This window comes from Hyposmocoma kahamanoa, unplaced genomic scaffold, assembly GCF_003589595.1.
Source record: "Hyposmocoma kahamanoa isolate Upper Pololo Valley unplaced genomic scaffold, ASM358959v1 151435, whole genome shotgun sequence".
NCBI lineage: Eukaryota > Metazoa > Arthropoda > Insecta > Lepidoptera > Cosmopterigidae > Hyposmocoma > Hyposmocoma kahamanoa.
The window spans coordinates 1-26,778 of record NW_020653536.1 but is presented as its reverse complement, the minus strand read 5'-3'; the positions used below and the strand labels follow the sequence as shown (position 1 = coordinate 26,778).

The 26,778-nt window shown below is 35.5% G+C and overlaps 1 protein-coding gene across 2 annotated transcripts; it reads right to left on the bottom strand.

The window, feature by feature from the left end:
* Nucleotides 1-2,537: 2,537 nt before the first annotated feature.
* LOC113240554 (partitioning defective 3 homolog) lies at nt 2,538-25,559 on the bottom strand. Of its 2 annotated transcripts, XM_026477889.1 has the most exons (15): nt 25,458-25,559; nt 24,378-24,571; nt 20,900-21,070; nt 18,117-18,374; nt 17,527-17,702; nt 16,868-17,019; nt 16,155-16,695; nt 15,084-15,250; nt 13,410-13,532; nt 12,981-13,104; nt 11,412-11,576; nt 9,766-9,892; nt 9,336-9,403; nt 6,936-7,028; nt 2,538-3,174 (listed from the first exon to the last, which is right to left on the bottom strand). In XM_026477889.1, the coding sequence occupies exons 1-15, from the start codon at nt 25,537-25,539 to the stop codon at nt 3,042-3,044; spliced, it is 2,574 nt and encodes an 857-aa protein (XP_026333674.1). In that variant the 5' UTR covers nt 25,540-25,559; the 3' UTR covers nt 2,538-3,041. The 2 variants fall into 2 exon arrangements, with proteins under 2 accessions (XP_026333674.1, XP_026333675.1); XM_026477890.1 differs by lacking the exon at nt 6,936-7,028.
* Between the last annotated feature and the right edge of the window lie 1,219 nt (nt 25,560-26,778).

Below are 26,778 nucleotides of genomic sequence, written 5' to 3'. Positions count from 1 at the left end.
TGGTATAATGTTTTCAAAATTGGTGCATTCGTATGAAAAAGTGCATTAACGCTAACGGAGAATATTTTAAGACGCAATAAATTCATTTCTGACCATTTATAGTATTTTTTTCTAATTCATTCCGGAAACTTATAATGCGCCCTACGTAAAACCGAAATTGTTAATTATACGTATATAGTTTCCGCGGTGCCATAAAAAATGCACCCCGCTATGACTCTATTAAAAGTAGTTCTGTAGTTTGTCGCTAGATGGCATTGACCCAAAATATGCAATTCTGAAATGGAATAATTTTTATTGAAAAAATAATAGTTCAGTAATTTGGTAATTCAGCTGAAAATAAAAACTATGAATAAGTAGATAATACTTTTATTTATTTTAGGTACACATGGCCAATTCGTGATTGAATATCTCTATTATTATAAAATATTCTATACAAATTGATATCTCTTACAAACCCGTTACAAACAACATGTTTTACATTATGTACAAAAATTATGGGCACTTCGGAGCAAATCCTAGTTTGCAAACAACATTTTTTTCTAAATATTTTGTTCATATCATTTAATATCATAAATTAAAAATAAAGTCATGATGGTGAAAAATGAAAGTAATAATTTTATACAAAATTAATCTCCCATATCTTTTCTTATATTATATTTACATTATGGACGCCATCTAGCTTTCTAGAAAGTATATTTGTAACTATATCATAATCATATCACTTACTAATAATGCTAAAATATCACAATAACAGTGAAATTATCGGAATGAGATAAATGATTAAGACGTGATTTCTTAAATAAATCTGCAATTTATAACGCTAACATGAAAATAATACGTAGTTTATGGTACTAGTGTCTTTGCATTGACATCGAGAACCAATGGTTATCCATTGGTAAAAAATACAATTTTAATCACTAAATAAATTAGGGCTCAGTCACAAGTGTTATCAGATTGTAAACGATCTATGTCTATTCTAAAATTTAAAGCTTCTTTGATTTACTTATAACTCCACTACAAAGGGAATGTACATTATGTAATATACATCACACTATGTATTTACATCACTAGTTTAAGTATAAGGAATCACTGCCATCGTAAGTACCTATATTAAAAGAAAGTAAAGGACGAAGTAGAACACAAATAACGAAAATAACAAAAATTCGACCGAATTTCCACAATTTTACCTCTCACGTAATAATCTCTCTCGGGTGATAAACTGGTTTAATTCGATAGCTATTTCGCTGGATATTTTAGTCGATGTATATCAGTTATTGAATTAAACTACCACAGCGACTATGGTACAAATGGCACCGGGATGCACGATAACGCTTTAAAATATATAAAGGTCCGCTTACAAGCTCAAGCTTCACCCGCTTATTTGCACAAATGAACGTGTCGATGGCAAAATACCCTTTACAAACACTAACGTGTTTTATTAATTTATGCGTCTACACAAACTTCATTTGGGCAAGTAAACGCGCGGTAAAGCCTGCGCCGTATGGACGTGCTTGAAATAAGAAAGTGAGACTTTAGAATATCCTCGTAATAAGCAAGCTTAGGAGCGATGCCACACAGGCTGCGTTGCGTCGTCGCAACGTTACAATTTCATAGCACCGACCGAAGATGCCACAAGAGCAATGCGGTGTCGCAACGCAACGCCCCCGCTTCCATACGCACAGCAACACCCCTCTCCGCTTCGTCTTGGTTCCTTTGGTTGGTGGTTTGGTTTGGTTCCTTGTCCGATGTGCACGCGTTCCGTCACCGCGCGCAGTTTCAACGCACCATGTGGCATATAGTTCTAACTTATATGTGGTACACGCACACACTCATGAACCCCGCACTAGGGAAACCATGTATCACAGGTGCCATGGACACACAAATATACAACCACAAATGACTCACGAGAGAAATAAATGTAGGCTATACAAAAATTTCTTCCGATCCGGGAATCGAACCCGGGTCTGACGGGGTACAACGCAGAGTCACCGATCAAGCGTTGCAATCCCGACGCAACATATCGTGTGACCTCGCTCTAATGTGTAACGCTTTTAGTTGATACTTACTAAATTTGAAATTGAATTGGTTTTAAACTATAATCACGTAGAAAGCTAATGATCTAAACAGATAATACACAGACTATGTTCCTTTCTTTACATACATAGGGTACTACTAGTTCTTGATAATATAAAGTGTCAGTGGGTAGATAACATGGATGCAAATATCATGTATTTTTTTATTAAGAATGGTGATGTTCTGTGTAATCGAAAGTGTAAACTACTGAAATGTACAATACATTTTAGTAGTTTGCACAATTGGCACCTTTGGTGTAATAAAACCACATCTGCTAAATAACAAATACTACAAACGAAATTTGTCGACAAATTTTTTAAGCTTAAATAAGAGAGTTATAAAATTTCACATAGACATAATTTGTTTTATTTAATATATAGGTAATATTTTATATTATTAACTTTCATGTGATAAAAGCCTCTAACGTATGTGGCTTTTGTATACCAAGGGTCATTGTTAATGGTACGATATATTTCCGGATTTTCCAATACATCGCAGAATTCTAAAACTTACTAAGTTACAATTTTCATTAACTGTATACATATCGACTGAGGGATTAATTAATAGTCCATACTCTACTATGCTCTTTATCAGAATTAGTTACGTGGGAAAAGCTCACAATAATTCTGCCCTCCTTATCATAACTAACGTAATCGACATTTTTAGCGGAATTGAGTTATTCACTTATTTAAAATCGGTGAAACGCGATTTTATATTATTATAGATGTATAATCCTATCTATGTATATACATATATATATATATATCTGTAATGAACATTTTTGAAAGAAAAGAAAACTTTAAGACATTGGCAATGTCTCGAAAGTTACCAAAATGCAAATGCGTTACTTATAACAAGGAAGTCAGAAAATTACATTTGGACCTTTAAATGTACGCACTATTTTTCATATCGTTAGTAGACGAAGTAAGTTCTTTAAATTCCTGCAATACTAGTGTTTGTTCAATCGGTCAGTGGTAATGCGAAAGCTTCCCAGGACGTCGCGGTGGTGCGCTCTCGTATTCGTAGTAGTTGGACTGCGGTCGGGCCCCGCCCTCTCTACAAGAGCGCTGTGAGTGGTAACCACCCGATCCTACTCGACGACTGTGAACAAAATGTATTTTTAGTCCTACATATAATCACACCTTATTGAAACAGAAGTAGAACATTGACTATGGACATGTACATATGTAATCACTGTGACATATATTTTACCAGATGTGTTATAAAGGTGCAATAATATGACTAAAATATGCGCGTGCAATCGGAAATTGGTGGGAGGAATTGTATAACTATATTTTACAAACAAGTACATACGGTCACATGATCACTACAGCAGAAGTATTTCTACTGGTGATTATGACCATATAATCGCACCTCTTTGTAACATCGTTTTTGATTAGGTATTGAAAAGAAAACTTTACGCAACTGAATATCTAAGGTATCAAAGAGACCTTAGATATTCATTTGCGTACTCACGATAACTCACAATAAAATACACGGTAAAGAAAAAAAATAAAACTTCTATCATCATAACACGAATAAAGTTTTTTCTGCAATCTTTGAAAAATATTGTTTTTAATGTAAATAAAATAATGAACAACTAATGTTTCGGGCCCTTTACAGGTCCCATGGTCACGGCAGACTGGTCATGGAACCTGTAAAGGGCTCGAAAAGTTGTTTTGTTTAAAAAAAACATACACATATATGCGATTTAGATCCGAAAACAAGTAGTTTCCAATGTGTAACAATCGCGATAACCTAAGAACTAAATATTCTAGGAACTCTTCGGTTTTACCAAATATTTCCTATAGGGCTAATAAAATTTCGTTTCCTAGAGTATGTTATATACTTATCAAACTCACTTCTACGTGAGACATCCTGCAACTATTGTATCTCTACAAAGAATATAGTAGTCTAAAACATTCTCATTCTAACTTATCTATATTTAGCAATACGGAAGACATAAACTAGGAACTGGGCGCTAATAACAATCATTTAACTACAATAGGCATGCTATGCATGAGACACGTAAGGTACTCTTAATTACCCTATGTACATAATTTAAGATGTGCTTAGGTTTACAGCTGAGTGTTTGTCTAATATCTGCCTCTTTATCGTGCCTGCGACCTATCACAAGTTAGAAACGTGATATTGTTTCTCCGAAAATCTTTCGGTGAATATTGAATAGATTTAATTTCATTTGGCCAAAACTATGCAAGCGCTGCAGTCACTCTGCAATTCACAATACTTACCTAACCTATCTGAGATATTTCAATATTGTTTCGAGCAGCCTAAAATTCTTCTAGTTGTTTATGTAGATACAATTTTATCTAAGAATAATTATTTAACCAAAATTCAAATTATATAGAAAACAAACAGTCGACTAAACATGAATTGACCAAGCAGACTTGTGTTAAAATAATACAATTATGTATGTGTAGTAATAATTCTAATAATAGTCTCTCGGTGAAATAATACGTCTATTATAAGATATTTCTGCATTACAAATTGATGCCAAAGTAGTCAACGCACTGATGAAAAGAAGTGATCGGTGTAACTAAATCCGGAACAAAGTAATTCGTATTTGTGATAGGTTACTAGCAAATATCCATTAGTCAGTTTTGTGCATAACAATCAAGTCAATAACGTATTGACCATTAATACTAATCAGCAGTTATTTGTATAGAAATCTTGCGAAGTTTTTGCGTGTCCTAGGTTTATTCCACAGCAAATATGTAAATAAGAACCCGGTCTTTTGGAGTTATTCCCTTCTGATCCCTTATAACCGATCCCCTGGTGGATCCGTTTTATTTTATATTATTTTCTATTTTCATTGGAACCCCTACGCAGGGGATCAAGAATAAATATTAATATTTTATTCCCACCTGATACCTTGGTACTTACGAGCTTATTCTTGGTAGGTACCGTGGTACAGTCAACAAGAAAATGTATTTATATATATAAATGTGTCAATATTAATGACCTGTAACAGAAAAAAAAGTCTGTGATAATTATAACATTTGATCACGGTTGCCCAATAAAGGAATATTTGATTTTAAAACTTCCTTTTCTCGCGGCTGTACTTACCTTACAAATACAATGAGGGGATCTGTTGAGACTTGCATAATACAGAGGGGATCAGTTCGGACTTAAAATTGGCGGTGGATCAGTCGTAGGGGATCAGGCCGAGGTCTTTTTGTAGACATAAATGTTTTACTGTTGTTAAATAAATAGGTACTACACTATATATGTAGTAGTGTAGAGAAGTCACAGTCTTTCAAATAAAGAAATTGACAAAAATCTGTAGATAACTGAACGCGTGTATTTCAAGTTATTCTGATACCACAATTCTATTTGTAAAGCAAAACTGTTTTTACTAAATTGTTTTTTTAATGTCCTCTATGTCAAAAAAAATTTACGGAATTTATGATTCTACGTGTATACCTATATTATAACTAATGAATGACGTAAGTTCATAATACTATGATGTCATGTCAACAACGTGGTGCATATGGCAAGCTCCATTTTTACAATAAGCGTACCTTGGTAAGTAGTTAAGTTCAATTGTGCAACAAACATACTAATTAACATAAAGGACACAAGGAAATATTACGCAGCACATGCATCTTACCGGTGTCAAAGGTGAACGGAGAAGCAGGAAAAATACAGTCTATGGTTAATCGTTAAACAACCTTTGACTTTTACGTCGATTACTTAATTGCCTATTTGATTGTAAGATTTTACAGAATTAAACCCAAAGGTGTAAATTATTTACGTATATATGCACGTTTATATATTACTAATATTTATTGAGTTACTTATTTAGTGGTTAGGTCATGCACAAGTTGTTATTTTTATTGTTAGTCATGTGGCGTTAAGCTAGATAAGCCCAGTATTATTATATTTTAATTGATCATCATTAGGAAACTTGCATGTTCACACAACTCTTAAAGCATGTTTGGGTAATTTTCAGCTCAGCTCCTCTATCTAATTTCGGCGGCAATTTTGATTATTTAAATATTGTAGAATATTATCATGAAGTATTATTTAATATTCGAGTGTAGTAACCTGAAACATTATTTAATATTCGCATCCCTCATGGAAGAATGGCATAATGGCATGAGTTACGTCAAAAACGTTTATTATATTATATATTATTAATTAGATACAGAATAATTTCAGTACAGAGTACTAAACAAACCGGCATCAAAAGTCATTCATCTCCTAGTTTGCCACACTTAGAGGTGGAATATTTTCTTCGAATTTAAATGGGACCACGCCTGAAGTACCCTCTTTCGAACAAAAAAAGTCATGAAAATCGGTTCACAAATATCGGAGTTATCGCGTAACATACATACAAAAAAAAACATACAATCGAATTGAGAACATCCTCTTTTTTAGTCGGTTAAAAATATAACCCAATATTGTAGATAGAGTTACAAGAATTGAAAAGGATGTAGGTTATAATTTTCTGTATCTAATGAAGCAATAAACATTTTTGACATAACTCCACTTATGCCATATTTCCATGAGGGGTGCGATTCACGATAATATTCTCAAATACTTAAATAATAAAAATTGCCACCGAAATGAGGTAGAAAAACCTAACCTGAAAATTACCGGTTTAGTGTCCAAGCGGCATTGGAATGTTTGATTTCCACTATAATAGTCTTAAATGTTTGTTAGAGACACGTGTAGAATGGGGTTATTATATGTTATGATTAAAACAAAACTTTCATGATCAATCGATCATTTCAGAACCTTGTAATAGTGGGGAGATTACATCGCTGTACATTGGCGTTTGGCAGTGGCGAAACGGGAAACCCGAGAAAGTACATACGTTGCGCTAGAGTTTGTATTACCTCTCCTCTTCGGCCTTGGCACGTTCTCGCTGCACATGCACCTGACGACGCATTTGACCGATTTGGACTTCGCTTAGCTTCTCTCGGCGGGCGCTGAAATTAACACTATTGTACGCTAGAGAAAAAAATCTAACGTAAAAAACGCGGTTGACTGATGCGCGTAATTTGATTCAAACTACTTAAAACACGTAATTACAGTCATCAGCACGCTGGGATGTACACTATTTTAACTCAGCGTTACTTACTGACAAAGCGTAGTAGAGCGAAATGTGTAGTTGACTGTACACACAGAGTTATGGATGGAAACAAACTTTATATTTTTAAAGCAAAGTTATGGACGCGTTAATACAGTCGCTTTTATAGTTTATTTACAAATTACTTTTGGAGCTCAAATGAATTTCTAATTGAGGTCGAAAAGTAGTATAGTGATTTAGTATAATGATATTAGTAAAGTACAATGAGTAAATTATCTAAGTGGCAACGTTAGTGACATCTGTAGAACAAATTACATAGGTAATTGAATTATATTGCGCAACATGTCGAGTGTCAAAATTCCATCACGTTCTTTGCGAACCATTTTCATAGCAATAAAAATTATCAAATAATGAAAAAAAACAGAGCAGGATTTTCTGGTCACAGTTTTTATACGATTTAGTTAGTACATTTTAGGTTTGGTGATTATTTGTTATCTTTTGAAGCTGATGGCTTTTTTAACCAATGCTCTTTATATAAATAAATAAGAAGATAAGGCCAATATAATTATTTTTAATTTTAATAGAATAAAATATGCATGTGCCTAGAATTGAAGTCGTTTTGTTTTTGGCTCATCGATTATTTGTTACCTATTTAAGCTGATGGGTTTTTACTCAATGCTTTATAAATATAAATAAATGATAATGACAGAATCTTACTTTCAAAGGTCAATATTTTAATATAATAAAATATGCATGTGATTAAGAATTAAGTCGTTTTGTTATTTGCATCTTTTATTTATGCAAATAATTGGCGGGTCCATAGTATGAATACCTCCGTAGGATCAATTAATAGTTCATTTACTGTAAATACTGTTTCTGTGTATTTGGTTTCAAGTAAATAGTTAGAAGAACCGATAATACAGTCGCTATATCTTCTCAGAAATGTATGTAACCTGCTATATAGTGTTTCTGTATAATGATGTTTAATTGCTGGTACTAAGTAACTTTTATGTAACCATTACAAGAATTGTCTTAATACGTTAGTGGTCAAACGAATAACAATAATTTTTTTAATAAATTGCAAACACAAAAATATGAAACTAACATTTTTAACACAGCATTTCTATAATCACTATGAACTTTTACGTTTACGACTTTCTAAATTTATATACAGTGTGTTTTTTAAATGGGACAGTATGAGGAAATCCGAAACTATAGGAAATATAAGGAAACTGTCTTGGAATCGTCAATAATTTTTTTGGTCAAGCGTGTGATGTACATTAAAAATGAATAGAATTAATTAATTTTTTAAAGTCTGGTCGACTCGGTTTCATGTAACGATAATTTCATTGTATTGGGAGAATAAATTGGGACAGCAGAAGTTGATCCTATTTAATATATGTATTACCTACATATTTTCTAACAAAGTTTACTTGTACCGAATATAGTTTCGGATTCCCCCATGCTGTCCCATTAAAAAAAAACACACTGTAGATATCTAAATAGTTACTATCGAAATCGCGAACACCTACAAACCTCGATAGCTTATAAGACAGATATTTAATTGGAAATAGTTATCTGATGTTTAGTGGGCTGCCAGTTTTTGATGAAATAATAAAAAGGACATTTTCGACTACGAAAATTATGAACTTAAAAGAGTCTACAGGTGATCTACAGTCAGCTGTCGACTACTGCTGACGAAAACAAAATCAAAATAACTAAGAATTGAGAACCTCCTCTTTTTTATTGAAATCGGTTAAAAATAGTGCTGTCTACTACTTCACTGATTCGCTCAATAGGTCGTCAAAGTAAATTAATTATATCTAAATTAATAAATAAATTATTTATATTAAATTAAGTATACACTAAATGTCAACAAGTTATTGTTGAGCAGATTAATAGTCAAACATTTTTAAAGTTTATTTTTAACTGATTCTGTTTCTGTATTTTTGTTACCTAATTGAGAATTGAACCAATCACATCAGTATACAATAACATGGCAACATTATTTTTCAGAGTCGCTGTCGTATGTTTTGTTATCACTAATTTTTAATTAATCCGACTCATCCTAATTGTAAGCACGTTTCCTTGTGATTTACCGTTAATCACAATGTCACGTCGTCAAAGAAAGTTATTTGTTTTGATGGCAATAAATAACTGGAGTATCATAACACAACAATGTATAATAAATTAAGCTGGTACTCACTTTAGATTCTGTTGAATTTCATCGTAATTGACGTAGTGACCTTGTGGACCATATGCACTGTCTATTGCCTGTTATAAAGAAAACCAGTAATTAGAAATATTATTTTTATTCACCCTCTCCTGAGGTCATCGCACTGAATCTTAAAACTTCTATTCGAGTCCAACAACCAGTTGCATACATTCGTTGATGACAGTAGTTTGTTACCAAAACGTGATTATGAATTAATACAATAAATTTACAGATAACAGAAAAAAAAGCCAACTATCCACCAGAATAGAAAGAAAATGTTTTCTATACATCTATTGAGTCTCATTTTTTCCCATCTCCTTTCTGATTTAATGAAATCTGATTGTTTGTTTAATGTCATCTCTTATACCCATTTTGGTGAATAACGGACTTAACAAAAATAGGCATAACAGAGTAGGCTAACCTGCGCTTGGTGCGTAGGCTGCATACGTGCGGGTGGGGCGCGGTACGGCGGTGCGTTGTGGCGTAACGACTTGTGCGACGATCGCTCGCCGCTGCCGCTGCTCTGCCGCGAGTGCTGGACATCAGGCCTGGTGGTCGCAATTCACAAGTGTAAATTCTGGGCAAGTCTATTTAACCTACATCCTTTTGGGCACGTCCTACGCACCCGCATAAAGAGCCACTTACTTATCTATTTCTGCCGCCAAGCAGTAATTTGAGCATTACTGCGTTCCGGTTTTGACGGGTAAGGGTGTCACTTGTCAACTTATGTTTAAAGGCGACAGGCGTATTGGCAAAGCCCCTCAGATCTTTACGACTTAAAGCTCTGAGTGGCGCTGCAACTACTATGGACAGGTGTGTAGCTAACACCAGGCGCAGGACTTGTTCATCCCGTCACTTGATATCATAAAAAACACGTCTGTATACTGACCCACATTCTTTCTTTGTGTAGATTTTTTGTACCAGACAGCCACACCAATTACTTGGTCACAAACTAGAGAGTTATCTGTACTTTTTGTACTAGAGCAACGGAATTCCCTTGGGAGCTACCTAGAACACCCAGACCAGAACCAATTTAGAAAAGTTAATTTCTCAAATTGGTTTTACTGGGAATTGTACCCGGGAACTCCTCATCCAGCACCCACTATAACCGTTGAGCTACCCCAGTTGTCAGTGTACCCGCCAGTAACGGTAACTATTAAATGTCAAATATGGTTGATGCAAGGGTCAACAGGAAGGCTCCTACAATTCATTTTAGGGACAGTAAGGACTGACGGAACTGTAACCACTACTAATAAATAAGTATAATAATAACAAATAACGCACACTCTAATAGCCCCGCATTGGGGAAACCCTGTGTCGAGGGTGCCATGGACACACACAGAGACAACCACAAATTACACTCAAACTCACGAGAGAAATAAATGTAGGCCATACAAGTATTTCTCCCTATCCGACAATCGAACACGGGACCTCTGCGTGGCAAACCAGTATGGTAACCGTTCGGCCACGGAGGCAGTTCTTCCACAATACTTTATCGTCTAACAGTAAAAGTATTATCTCTACGCAACTTTTCAAGGAAAAGCGTTTTACTAACTGCAATATTATGCCTATGCAGTGTTAGGTTCAATTTACATTGGCGCGAAAAGTAATTTAAACGAATTTTCATAGCTATACCATAATAAACTTTATTGTATAACGTACAAACTAAATACAAGCCAAAAAACAGGTCGCGGGTCTTTCGAAGAACTCCCGCAGCTACGGTAACGTAACTATAACTGCAATATAATTATAAAGACGCCAAATAACCAATTGTATTGAAATAATGAAAATGATTTTGTTATTTTTATATCTCTTTTCCTCTTGGAGAAAAATTGCGAAATCGCATTAAAACTAAATTTGAAACGTCTTACAAAACGTAGCATTACCAAAAGTTTGCAATACAATATCTTTGTACTCTAGTGGCCTCGATGTAACTACTATTTATAAAAATAGAAAGTATCCAATTAGTGTTATTTTGCAAATAAAACGTCTACAACGTTTTCAATATACTTAAATAGTATTTCAATATAATATCAAGTTGGTATTTAGGTCATTATTTTGAATCACCTTTGAATAGACTTCTGTAGCGTCGGTGGGTTGGCGTCATCCATCCTCTCATCAATGCGGTTGTGGCGCTCCAGCGCTTCGCGGGATAATGACTTCTCCGAAGATCTGCCAGGCTGTGATCGTCCGTAGATCTCTTGCTCAGTCTTCTTGTTCGGCTTGCCAATCCTTCAATAAACGACATGCTTCAGTTTTATGTAGCTCTAGTTATTAGATGGGTTTTAGGACATAGTTAATCAATCTGCTTTTAACGTTGGAAATGAAACTATATTTTCCGGATCTAAAATCGCGTAAGTTTGTTTTTTCAAACAAACCAATATTTCGGATTCATCGTATTTTATCAAGCACCGACGAATCAACACAAGGCTCAAGGACCTAATGCAAGATTTTTCTAATTGCCTTATAGTCAAGTAACAGTCAAAAGCATATCAAGATTTAGAACTTTGGACCGCTCTTATCGCGAGCGGTTTAGAGTTAAATTTAAATCTTAAGTGTCAAGCTTGCGAACTCTTAACCCTGTAAATAAAGTTATTATCATGTCACGGTCATTAATGAATATTTGGTATTAGCCATTGACTTACAAATAAATGGACGACGGGTCTAATACAAAAACCACGAAAAAAATGTCCCAAGTCAACCTATTCGAAATTTAAATTGTAATGTCATCGCAGTATCGCGCTGTCAGTCGAACAAATGAAGACTAAAGCGGAGTTTGGCGCTCTGTATACGATTTTAGCGCCTTACAAGCGGACCCGACGTCCATATAATTGTAAGTCAATGGTATTAGCATGATTATTTTCAATAACGAATCAAATCAAAGACTGTTTTATAATTATTTTCATCACACTTGCTCGTAAATAGTATGATTGTATGATGGCTAACTTGACTATAGTAATGCCCCAAATAAAGCCCACGGGCCTTTTTTCTTTCCATTACAGCCATGGTCGGCAAGGAGCTTTTTTAATTTGTAGCACGACATATTTTCTTACATAGGTCAGGTTCAAGTTCAAACAAGCAGGTTACTTAAAGCAAAATTAAAGCATTCGCTTAAAATGTTACATCCAAACAGAAATTTAATTGCAATTAAGCCACATACTCCTTACATACTTATTATTTTTATTAAGAATTTCTTATAATTGATTTTAATTATTGTCTGTACAAAAATTTAACTAATTTTTTTTACAAAAGTGTTTTCTTTTTACAACATTTTTGTTCGAGTTGTTAGTATCTATGGAAGAATTTTTAAAAAGAAACAAAATACCCGCCTTTTGCCAAATCCATGATTGTTACGTTGTGAACCATATTTATATTGTATTTATTTCCTCGCAAATGTGATGAAAAACATTGTATGAATCAGGGATGGTAAAAAATATAAAACTCGAGTCATTAAAGCCCTCAGCCTTTGGCTTCGGGCTGCTAACAGACCCTCGTTAGTAATGTCCTATCTACTTTCCTTAATACACAATGTACTATTCAGTAGTATCAAAGAATAAAAACGCCAGTCCCAAGAGTCTTACAGTACCATACTAGTCCAGTTGCGCAAAGCATATCAAATAGGAAGTAAGTACTTACCTGAACATTGTAGACAACGACTTGAACAACGAAGGTTTCTTATGTGATAGCGACGACTGTTGCGGCGATCCCCGCACCATCGTGTCAAGGCCGTGATTGTCGTCGGTTAACCAATGCTTTAGCGCTACAAAAGAAAAAGTTTATTATTAATTCCTCCAACACAACATTAACAAGAAAAAAATGAAAATAGAAACAAAATTCTACTGGTGCAAAACAAAGTATCTACATAATTGCGCTGAATAGTGAAACCAATTATCTGGTTGAGGAGTCTCGTCATATAATTAGAATCTAGATATAGGATCATCCTGGTTAACAGCGTATTTTGCGAAAGTACAGGGTTTTCCCAAGGAGAACACCAGTTACTCGGTGAATAGATCAGTGTAATTATATAGCATACTGTATTATTACAACAACACAATGAGTACTCACGTGGATGCCCTCGCGCATAAATAGTTTCGTTGCGGGGATTCCTTTGGTTTTCTTGTATGGCCGTTTGTAAAGACTCTAAGCTGGAGGATTTTCTCATACCTAACGATGGTCCGACTTGCATGGCTAAAGGAATAATGAGAAGAAACGAGAATTAGTAGTGCAAATGTGGTGTAAATGTAGTGCATATGTATGCGTTTAGTCATTTTGACGTCATAATAATAATAATAATAATGTTACAACCACCAGTTACCTGGTCTCCAAATAGGATCCTAGATCAATTACCTGATCTCCCTATACTATTTGTACCAAAAACAACTGAATTCCCTCTGGTGCACTTCCACAGAATACCCAGACCAGAACCAGTTTATAAAGTTCGTTTCCCAAATTTGGTCCTACCGGGAATGGGATCCAGGACCTCCTCATCCAGCGCCGTTGTGCAAACCGTTGGGCCACCGAGTTTAGTCACAGATTACTTAATAGTTACTAGGTAACAAATACATCTCTCATACAAAATCGAAAGTACCTACGCTATAATAGCCTACTAAATCTGACCAATGACACCAGTAGCAACTACGAGGAAAAAGGAACCTAAGCACGCACGCAGAGGTGAAAATAACGTTGCCCGCCGTGTGCAGTCGTGCGGAACCGAATGCTGGGGTTGTACAAGGATTGTAATGTGTATATAATACTAGTCTGAGCGCATGCACTGTCGGCGATACACTCAGCTGTAGGCACTTATCGCGTAACCTCGACGAGTGACAGAGCACTACTTTAAGGCTCATTTAGATGGAGAGAGTTTCTCGTCTCGAACATATGATTATCGAAAGGATATAAAAAACTTTCCTTGTCTAAACATTCCCGATTATCGACGGTCCACGTGAGCGATAATCGCCTCGCCTTTGAATATTGAACGTCTCCGTGTAAACAGAACTCGAAAGCAAAAATCGTATTTCGAGTTTCTGTGCCAGCCGTTTCTACTACGAGTGCAGTGCACGAGGGTGTTTTGATTATCACTGCTTTTCTAAGACAAGAATTAATGAAACGAGAACGAAATAAAATTTTGGATTAAGAAATGTTATAAAATTTGAAAAAATAAAATAAAAAAATGTATATTTCTATGCAATTCCAAATCTGAATGATTTTTGCGTCATTTTGATATGTCCATAGTCAATACCGCAGTAATCACTCAACTCGAATGGCAATTCTCGCACTCAAAACGGTTCGAACCGATTTGTAGGATAATCGTATGAACTTGAAAAAATGTCATACGAGATCGTGTTTAGACAAGTCGAAACCTCGTAAGCAAGAATCTCCTTATTACATATTTATCTATGTAAACAGTCGAGGAGGCGATTAAGTTGCTTGCGAATCTCGTATGACATAATCGTAGGCGAGATTTTAGTTCATGCCTGAATGTAAACATTATGATACGATAATCTTATGGCGATTATTGCTTACGATAATCGCGTACGATTTTTCGTCACGAAGCGTGCGATAAACTCTCTCCATCTAAATGGGCCATTAGTCTCAACTAGTGTGGAGGTCTATGAAATCCTCATCACAGCTATTCCAACTTTTGAACGTGTATCGAGAGTGGTGGCTATTTTCTTCACATTCTTATTAACGGAATCGTTATGTCATCCTAATCAAAGAAGATAATTGTAACAAACTTACCATTAATCGCCTTCGTTTCCTTGATCTTGCGATAGGTGCCGGTCTGCTTAGCGTCCATGGCAGCATGCCTCTTCTCTGACATAGAGCGCCGGCCGACTGCGTCTCTGCTAAAGCCTGCGCCGCACTCGCTGCCCGACTCGCCACCACCGTTACCGCTACCACTGCCCCTGAGAATTAAATAAGGAGAAACTCTAGTGCAGATCATAATTGAGGCTATCAGCGCAAACGTGGTTGTGGTGGTGACAAATGATCCTAGCACATATTTTTTTCGGATGCTACTCGTAGTTTCATATAAAAAATATATAATTATATAGTGGTCATATATGATTACGATAAATATAAAATTAATTTGGCTAACTTTAAATCCCTCGTTCATTTAAATTCATCTTCTATATGCATTTCATTAACGAGCAACCTCGATTAATATCAAAACCGCTGTTGCCAAAATTCACACAATCATACGTTAAACACAATAAAATCTTTGTTAATGCTTGGTCGTAGTTTCTAATTTAAAAAGATATAACAAATTCTAGATTGTTAATATAATTTAAACTTTATCCTGTTGGCATATCGTTGAAATTTCAATTTCCTACGTTTTGATTGTATATTGCAATTTCAATCAATGTACTGCCATCTATCGGTTAATATCTGAACGACGACGAATTAGAAATGTTTACTTAGTTTTCAAAAAAAATCACCATGTTGCAGCGGTATAAATGTTTACTTTCGTTTCTTGAAACAAAAAACATATTGCGATATAAACAGAGAATTTCAAATTTATTTAAATTAATTAAAATAAGACTTAACGATGATAGAAACACCACTGTGGATAATATTACACGGTGCAACTATCATTTTTGCATTCCATGTAGCAAAATGAGGCATTTTTGTACAATTTTAGAGGTTTTGCGCGAGGTAATTGACACGACCGTAACATACAATGGCGGACTGAATAAGTTAGACAATGAGGACTGTGCTGTTGGCACGTTCATTAAGCACTTCTACTGTATTTATTGTTCTGCATATTTTTCATTCGGGGGCTTTTAGGGTATCCTATTACAAAATATTTACCTCGTAGTACCATAATCTTCTTCAATAATGACATTATGGTGCGCAGGCGGCGACCTTGACATGTGGACATGGCCGTGATTTGGTCGGTAATGGTGTCCGTTTGTCATTGGACCATCTGTCTGCGTAGCCATGTAATAACTCTCGTTCCTAAGCCCGGTCAGTCTATCTATCACAGGATTCCAACCATCCAAACGACTCCACTCAAAGCTATCTCTCTTTGGATCATGTGGTACTGTATCTTTGTCTCTTTCTAAATACCCTTTGCTGTCATCCGATTGGTTTGACACCCAACTCGTGTTATTGTTTATCGTTACTATCGAAGCATGTTTCTTGCTCCCTCTTACATCGTGGTTGTCAAAACCTCGTTCGTTACCTTCACGGTTATTATGGTTGAAGTTGTCTAACGATTTATTTTCTTTATCGGTTGAACCAGAATTGTATATGACTGTGTTGTAGTTCTGAGAATTTTCGTTTGAGTTGCCGGTGTCGTTTCCATTGGGTGGAGTGTCGTCTTTCCACCTTGCTAGACTGTCCATGCTGTCTGTAATGGCAAAACATTATGACAATACGTTAACTCTTAATACACCAATGTTACCAAGGGTACAAAGAAGTTTGATTTATAGTTTGATGAAACTGAAATTCACTATCTGATATTATGATTTTAAATTCGTAGTTTTTGCTCTTGAATTTTATTTGCAACAAAAGAAAGTTACCAGTCCGTCTTGCGATCGTAAGCGAAATGCTGCCGTGAACGTGCGGACGAGAGTGCAACAAGGCGCGGCGAAGTGTCTCCATCGCTTCAGCGTTCGACTGACCAACTAGTGTCACTCCGTTCACGCTTAGCAGCTGGTCGTTTGTGTGCAGTCTGAAATAATAATACAACTTCAATATTGCGACCACGACAATGTCTCAACATAGGTAAAAGATTATAGGAGGCGCTTTAAAGATACCTTTTTTTCAATAGGGTATCTTTTAATATTTTTATGCCGTAAGTAGTCGAGGTTATTTCAACGGAAACTTTGAATATTACAAAGAAGCAGATAGAAAGAAAAAGCATTCATTTGATTACCACAAACGACACCACACAAGGAAAAAACATAATAACTACAAAAGAAAATTATAAACAAAATGGTTAAATTAAATTAAAACACAATTACTTACATAAAGATAAAAACATAAGTAAAAAGTTCTTTACTAACTGATATTTATTATCTTTATTTTATATTTTTATTATCTATAACTCGTATTTGTTGGAAAATGTAATGCGTAACTAAAACTTGATTTTCAAACAGAACCCTAAGTCATATTCGGCTCTATATGTAGTTCACCAACTAAATTCTGAATTAAAAAATCTTTAATATATTTAACTAACCTGCCATCTCTAGAAGCTGCGCCACCATGCAATACTGACTTGATGAAGATGCCAAGGTCCTGTGGGTCTTGACCAACTGTGACCTTGCCCTTTACGCTTATACCGAGGCCTGCCTTCTCGGAGTCATGGACAGGTACGTCCAGTCGAAGGATTAGACGGTTTCGAAGACCTAAAATCTGTAATATGACATATTTTAATTGAAACTTCAATATGTGTAATTTCTTTTCAAGATATATGAAATACGTAAGATGTAACTAAATATTACTTTACTACGATAGTGTAACAAGAAGAAATATTTTGTCATTGTAAATAAAAATGTAACTATTTTGTTTGAATTTTTTTCGGCTTTTATTTTTAATTATTCCGCGATCTTTTCATTTACAACCACAGGGTATTTTAAAAGTAAAAAATTATCTTATTAAAGTAAATAAATACAAAAAATACTTACAAAAAAAAAAAAGGGTATTTTAAAAGTAAAAAATTATCTTATTAAAGTAAATAAATACAAAAAATACTTACAAAAAAAAAAAAGGGTATTTTAAAAGTAAAAAATTATCTTATTAAAGTAAATAAATACAAAAAATACTTACAGAATTCGAGGAAGAATTTAGAGCCTCCTGCAACGCACTATCTGCTGACTGGTCTTTTTTGAGAAGTTCATCTTTAGAAGCACTTTTCGGTATCCTCCCTCGTATAGAGTTATTCGTGCTGTTCTGGTTGATAGCGTGTACCATACTCGAAACACGGCCTTCGGGCTTAGTGTCGTCAGACTTGTTAATAACTATGCTATTTGGTGATCCTATGGGCTTCTCCACATATTTTGTTGGACTTTGTTGGGGTTCCACTCTCTGTCAAATAAATATAAAAATTAACAGAGCGATCGAACTAATTAACCGTATCTGAATATTTAATTAGAAATTAACCTCATATTAATGAACTTAAGATTCTCGTTTCAATTGTTTCCTGACCAATTACGGTATTAATAGAAAGTTCAACTACGCAAGGTTGATTTATATTATAAGCAGTTTGATTTTGATTAATTTGATCGCTTCTGAGTCTTTTGATTTGAGTATATTTTATGAATTCTAAGAATTATATTTCAAACGATTAGCTTCCTTTTGTTGCGTGTCGCAGGAGTCAAGAAGACACAAGTAATTGTCATGCACTGAAGCGAATTTTATTTCTAGTACTAAGTAGAATTAAATTGTACAGATAAAAACAAGCTCAGTTTAAGACTAAGGGTCGTATTCCAGAACTCTACTCATTGCTCAAGTCATGACATGAGTATGATTTAAAGCACTAGAAATCATACTCAAGTTCTTGCTATTAGAGTCGTATTTCCAGTGCTTGAAATCATACTCAAGTCTGCTCAAATCCTGACTTGAGCATTGAGTACAGTTCTAGAATACGACTCTAAGGTTCGTATTCCAGAACTCTACTCAATGCTCGAGTCAGGATTTGAGTATGATTTAAAGCACTAGAAATCATACTCAAGTCTTAGCTATTACGGTCGTATTGTCAGTGCTTGAAATTATACTCAAGTCCTGACTTAGTGTCAACTCTATTTATAAGAGCATACCAGAGCATTATAAGAGCATTCCAGAGTGTAAATATGCAGCGTACTTTTGTTAGAACTAAGAGTTCTGTGTCTCATTGAAAACAGTGTGCGTACAACTACTAATATTGACTGGCGTCTAATGAAAATTCTTCATAACTGGGGGTCTACTCCCGTTTTCCGTCCGACATTCATCGAAACAATTACTGTCAAATAAGTAATACTCGACCAAATCGAAAGCCAATGTCTAGTATGAAGGTTCATTCGCATTATGTATCTTTCAATATCGTCGAGGATTACTTATTTGACAGCTACTGCTTCCGTGGCCGAACGGTTGCCATGCCTGACTGCCACGCAGAGGTCCCATCAGGTCGATTCTGAACCTTACGATAACTCTGTTGTCGACCGATTCGATTAGATATCTTACGATTTCTCTATATATTTATTCACAATAACCGAACCGAAATGACGTCACACCCGTACGAATTACTTGTACTTCTCGACCGGCAAAGACTACAAACGTTATTCAGAACACAGTTATCGAATGAAAGTTACCGAACGTCCTTTTGTTTACAAAGCAAGAATGTAATATAAAAATCTTTTATTATTTTAAATAAAATTTTGATTTTGTTCAATTTTATTAATTTATTTTAATGCGAGACTAATGCGTTCCTATATTTTAGGCCTTTAGTCTTAAAAATATATATAAAAGGATTTCGTTTTTCTTATAATCTATATTCGCCGACTAACTCCGTAAACGCTGTAGGATAACGACATCGTATCCGAATCCGAATCGAACGTTTTAACTCGAATATTCTGAATAGCTCGGAATGCGCCCTTTGATTCAAGAACGATATCCAATCGAACTATTCGGTTAAGATATCGAAGAGTTCTGAATCGGGGTCCCGGTTCGATTCCCGGGCCGGGAGAAATATTTATATGGCCTACATTTATTTCTTTCGTGAGTTTGGGTGTAGTTTGTGGTTTGGTGTCCATGGCACCCGCGACACAGGGTTACCGTAGTGCGGGGCTATGTTGAGTGTTTGCGTTATTATTATTATAAATAAAATTTTAATTTTTTTTAAAGCAATTGCTTCGGACGGATGACGGAGAACGAGAGTAAACCCCCTGTTTAAGACGTTAGATAAGACGTTACATAAGATCGCGTAATGAGTTGTGGCGACCATACACACTCCGCCAACGCAATAATCTTCAAAGTCAAAGTCAAAGTCAAAGATTATTTATTCCATAGGTAAAATAAATTTACACTTGAAAACGTCACATTTAAGCTACTGCTCGTTCTCTACGCTGACCTCCCTGAGAAGAAGGAGCAAGAAACTCTAGGGATTGCTCTTTGCAAATAAACTTAAATGCTATGGAATACTTTGAATCAAATTTGTGTGGATTCTGGAGCCATGTCGTCTTTCCATACATCTTTATCTAACACGTAGTCTTCAATTTTGTAATATGATTTTTCGATCAAAATATTTTTAATGTAGTTTCTAAACTTAGGAAATGATAAACTTAATATATGCTCCGGAATCTTATTGTAAAAACGTATACAGTTCCCCATAAAAGAGTTGTTTACCTTGGTTAAACGAAATCGTGGTACCATGAGTTTGGACTTAGCTCTAAGGTTAATATTACGGATATTTTCTTTCTTATTTAAATTATGTATATTTTTACGGGCATATAAAATATTTGAGTAAATGTACTGTGAATGACTTCATTACGATTAACACAATAGGAAATGGAAGAACGATTTTTTTGCAAAAATACCGGTAACGACATAATAATACAACTAATAGACTGACTGACCTGAGTCCTGTTGGGCACAGTTCTCTCGACGACAATGTCTACGGTGGAGTCAGTGGGTGTGTTCCGAAGTAACGTGACCACTTGTTGCTGTGTCAGCCCTGACACTGATATGTTGTTAACGGACACGAGCTTATCGCCTGCACGAAGTCGTCCGTCTGTTACTGCTGCTCCCTGAAGATATCAATAAATATCTATGGTACAATATGTTTCCGTATATACTCCAATAGTACATACGAAATAGTAGGCATGTTTTCATGGAACTTAAGTAACAGATTTAAGAATGTTAGTCAGTATAGTCAAATACAAAAGTTCACTCTGTTTTTCATATTATAATAGCATCATAACATTAAGAAACAAGCTTTTTATGATCAGATAACTCTAAATACACATCAATTTAAGGATCGATCGTGTCGATACACAGATATAGGAACCTTAAAGTGGAATTTCTACATAATGAACTCTAGCTCTAAACGAAAAAACCCAATATAGACGTTTTGACGTATTTCGGCCACACAAAAATCGGTTTTCGACATTACAAATAAGAATTCAACTTGTTTATTTAATTGATAGTGAAAACAGAATCCTGAAGTGAAATATGAAGCTCGAAACACGACTGACAAACCATGACTCGAGTTTATTTTACAGCAAGAGAGTATATTTTATTTCTCAACCAATTCCCCTTAACCAAAAAGAACCAATTCCCCTTAAGTATAATGTTCCAAAAGTGATCATAAAGTACCTTTACACGGGCAATTTTTACCTTCATATGTTTACCTTTTTACACATTTACCTTCAAATATTCTTTCCTCAATTCGCTTAAATATTATTTAATTAAAATATAAAAAACTTTACATAATCAACTACTTTTGAAATTAACTGTACGTACATTAGCGTGTTAATGATGTAAATTAACCGTGTCGTGTAGATTAACCTAGATAAACCAAGACATATAGCCTTAATCTTACCTCAGTGACAAAACTCTTTATGGAAAAAGAATACCAAAGTCGAATTTGATAATTGATAATTAATTCATGCCTCTTAGGCACAAAGGAATATCAAATGGTAGCCGGAAGCAATGAATCTGTTGTAACGACAGTCGTAACAACGATGACGACTATTTTAAAGAGTTAGAGCGATGCCGCACGATGCGTTGCGTCCGCATTATAATGCCTGAATGGTGACTTTTTTTAATGATATCAAGTGACGGGACGAACAAGACGTGCACCTGATGGTAAGCTACACGCTTGTCCATAACAGTTGCAGTGTCACTAAGAGCTTTAAATCGCCAAGATCTGAGAGGCACTGCCACTGTGCCCGTCACCTTGACAAGTCCCACGCGCTTGTAATTTCACCAGCACCCTTCACGTTGACGCACCGTGACGCTGCGGTATACTGTATATAAATTAGAACTACATGCCACGTAGTGCGTTGAAACGGCGCGCAGCGGCGACGGAACGCGTGCGCATCGGAGAACGAGCAAGAAGACGAAGCAGCAAGGAGGGGTGCTGCGTGCGTAAGTAAAAGGTAATTATCTTGCATCGCAATCGGCTTTTGGAAAAGGATTATGAATGTAGCAACGTGCAAGCCATCCTGCAATCCTGTAATGCGTCCTGCGAGACTCCATACGTGGGCCTTACACAGGATAATGTGTGATCAGTTTCCTGCTTGCGCGACGGACTGCCATGTAGGTAGGGCCGTTTAAGCGGGGCGTTACGTACGTTGCGATCACGAGCTGATCGTGTATGGCACTCGGTGCGTTGAAATTATAGTTTGCAACGACGCAACGCTTTTAAAAGTCGACGTTAAATACACTAACAAAGTTTGTACTTCCGTTTTGTTATAACGTCGGTAGATGTAAAGACACAAACGAATTCGACTTATTAGCTTTAATCGGTCGATGTTTTGATTAAAATGAATGATGTTGGTTTTTGACTTATGTGCTTTAGTTTGCCAAGCCTAAATTTATACTAGTACTTTATTCTAATAAAGACTTTAGAAATTGCAATAAATATAATTCCTGAAAAAATTGTAACAAAATAAACACGAAAGAAAGAGTACTTGTGTCAACTTAGAGTCGATAGTTATTTTTTTTCCTAAAGTTATGAGTGACAAACAGGCACTTTATAAACAAGCATTGACCACAATCTGACCTGAAGGTTAGTGAAGATATGGTCGAAGATGGCGCACGCTTGCCTAATCTTCGCCTTGAAAACAGATTTGCCTTGACAGGCAACAGATCAGCAGTCAAATAATTAAACACTATCTGTTCGCCAGAAATAGACTCGACACAAAATTACCTACTTCATTCAACATTTGAAAGCAGTCAATTGGAAACACGGAAGTAAATGTTTGGTCTGTGTTGGAACCTTATCTATAGTTATTCATAAAGTTATTTAACAGAGATACTAATAAAAGAGATGCACAAAATTAAGTGAAAGATAGTTTTAATATGATTTGTTTTTAACTGACTTCAAAAAAAGGATGAGGTTCTCAATTCGTCGGTATATTTTTTTGTATGTATGTTACGCGATAACTCCGGTATTTGTGAACCGATTTTCATGATTCTTTTTTATTGGAAAGAGGGTACCTCCATAGTGGTCCCATTTCATTTTGAAGAAAATCATCCACCTCTAAGGGTGGCTATTCACGCATGGTCGTTCATTTTTATAAATAGCCCCTATATTTTTCTTAAGGAGCAATTATTTTAATGGTTGGTTTTGCTATTCTCCAATTCAAGGCGCTTTTTTCTCTCAATATACGTTGAGTAGTGAGAACCGATTTTTATTGTCTCCTGTGTCAAAACATGTATAGTCGCGAACTAGAGGATATTGCAATAAAACTTGGCAAATAGATGTAATTCCACGTACTTTTGAGGTCGGTTTTCTTAGTACTGTGTCAGTACAGAAATCTCAGTAGATTATTGAATTCCAAAGTCAAATTCAAAGAATCATTTAGTTTGTAAGTAAATATAAATTTACACTTGAAAACATCGCTTTTTAAGCTACTGCACATTCACTATGCTGACTTCCCTGAGAAGAACGAGCAAGAAACTCTAGGGATTGCTCTTTTCAAACAGACTTAAATGCCATGGACTACACTTTGAATCAAATTTGTGTGGAATATAGGCCCATATCGTCTTTTCATACATCTTTGTCTAACGCGGAGTCTTCAATTTTGAAATATGACTTCAATTAAAATATTTTTAAAGTAAGTTTTAAACTTAGGAAATGATAATTTTATATCCATTTATATATTTTTATATAATATATACCCCGGAAGCTTATTGTGAAAACTTATACAGTTCCCCATTGAATAATCGTTTACCTTTGTTAATCGAAATTTTGGTACCATGACTCTGGACTTTAGAACTAAGGTTCTAAAGTTAATATTTTGGATATCTTCTTTCTCAATTAAATTATGTATATTTTTTAACAACGCAATCCACCAAACAACGCCAATGAATTATATAGTATATTACCTTAGGTAGAATATTCTTAATGTAAATAGGGCAGTGTCCTCCAGTGGGGTTGTCTCTCGTGGTAATGGTGAAGCCGAGACCTTTTTCTCCCTTAACTAAGGTGACAGCGACTGTCTGCGTGGCACCGGAGATGGGTTTGGTGCTCGGACTCACTGGGACTTCCATGCCGGATATTGCGCGCTCGCCATTGCCCACTAGAAACGTCATAATGTTCATGTAATTTTGTTTGATTAACTGCCTTCGTGGCCGAACGGTTACAATGTTGGTTTTTCACGCAGAGGTCCAGGGTTCGATTCCCGGGCCGGGAAAAATATTTGTATGGTCCACATTTATTTCTCTTATGGAACCCGCGACACCGGGTTTCCCTACCGTTATGAGTGTGTGCGTTACTTATTTTATTTATTACTTTTTTCTTAAGTGATGGGACGAACAAGTCGTGCGCCTGATGGTAAGCGATACGCCTGGCCATAACAGTTACAGTGTCACTCAGAGATTTAAATCGCCAAGATCTGAAGTGCACTGCCTCTGCGCTCATCACCCTGAGACATAGATTGAAAAGTTTCATGTGCACGTAATTTCACCAGCACATTTACTTACCTTACTTACTTACTAAAATGATCATGCTATGGTTTTCAATAACGTTAGAGTTTACTTTTGTCCCGAAGGATTAGAACAGTTAAATTAAGTGAAAACCTCCTAAAATCAAACCACTTTTGTTCATTGTCTTTGGCAACTTCTTCAAATCTGGTTGATAAACATTTGCTGCTCATTGCCAAACGTGATAAAGTGGTATATTTTTATGGTACGAATGACGTTACAAGTTAATTAAAATAGAATATACTACAATATGACCTTCAATCTCAAAGCGAGATTATGTCGTCACTCACACATACAGGATTTGATTGATTTTGTGTGTGCAAAACCAGCGTGGGCACACTTTCACTAGCTTCAAAGTACAACAGTACCGTTGTACTTTGAAGTATCTGTAATGTAACTCTGTAATATCAGAAGGCAAATGCCTTTACACACGTACTTAAAAAATATAGTTACTTTAACACCTATTACTTTCAGTAAATTCACCTTCGGGTAAGAGATCAAGTGGGCGTTCTTGGACAGGGTGCACGCTTGCGACATTGTTTACTCCTGTTACCCATCTCAGCATGTCTTCCACTCTGTAATAAGACATAATACATTAGATAAACTAAATTACTATGAATGATAAAGTGGCAATAAACTGTATAAACACGCAGTAAGCAAATAACTTGAACATAAAAAAATTACATCCGTTTATGTAATATAAAATACTGTAAACATGTGACACATTATTCCTTTTATTTTCCAGCGAATAGCACTTTGAAATGCATGAACACGAATCCACAAGCGCACTACCGAATATTGGATTTAAATATTGTAGAGATCGATTATCTGATCCATCGTGTTATGATAGTTGATCGTACCGCACAAGGTTGAATTTTACTTAATTATTTCTGTATATTATTTGAATTGTTAATTTCATATTAAAAGTAGTTTTTGACGCAATAACCAGATGTCATCAAAGATTCCAGTCCAATAAAATTTAGATTTTATGTCATATGCACAGATTAATTCAAGTAAGCTATCCAAATTACTATAAACTAAATAAACTTTTGTCAAAAAAAAATGTTTTTACTGCCTCTCGCTCTCCTCTTTTCTATGTAACCATTGATACCTATCTACTTTATTCACAAGTTGGTCAGATCAGTAGGCTGATTTTAATTTAAAACGGAATCGATCCGATCGGGTAGCCCATCCGAGTCTCGAAATCAGATAGGTTTCCGAGCGGGAAGATGAACCTGATTTTTCCTACTATGTTTCTAATTTGTGATTTAGATCAACTATTGTTCCGATTTGAAATGTCAAAAGTTTCCGATCGGCCAGTTGTGATTCGCAATTATGCGCCGCGACTCGGAAGAGACGCAGTTTCCGATCGGGAGGCAATCAAAATCAAGCTGCAGGTCAAGTACCAAAACCTATCAAAACAATCGCAAAATATAACTATTCAAGTGCTTTTAAATATATTTATAAAAATATATTTATTAAAACTTTACGCAGAATATTTAATTGCATGTACTATCCTAACCTAAACCCACAGAATGATGTTGAACCATCTAGCAAATGCAAACAAATTCGGTTCTGGCAATGTACGGCCGCTGCCGCGACACGTTCTCTGCGCTCGCTCGGCTCACTCGTGCAACTTTGTCATATACTAACCTAACCTAAACCCACAGGAGGAGGTCGAACCAACTAGCAAATGCAAACAAATTCGGTTCTGGCAATCTACGGCCAAATGCCTGTATACCATAAATTAATTATATCTGTTGAACGTTATATCGACTAAAAATATGTCATTTGTTGTTATATA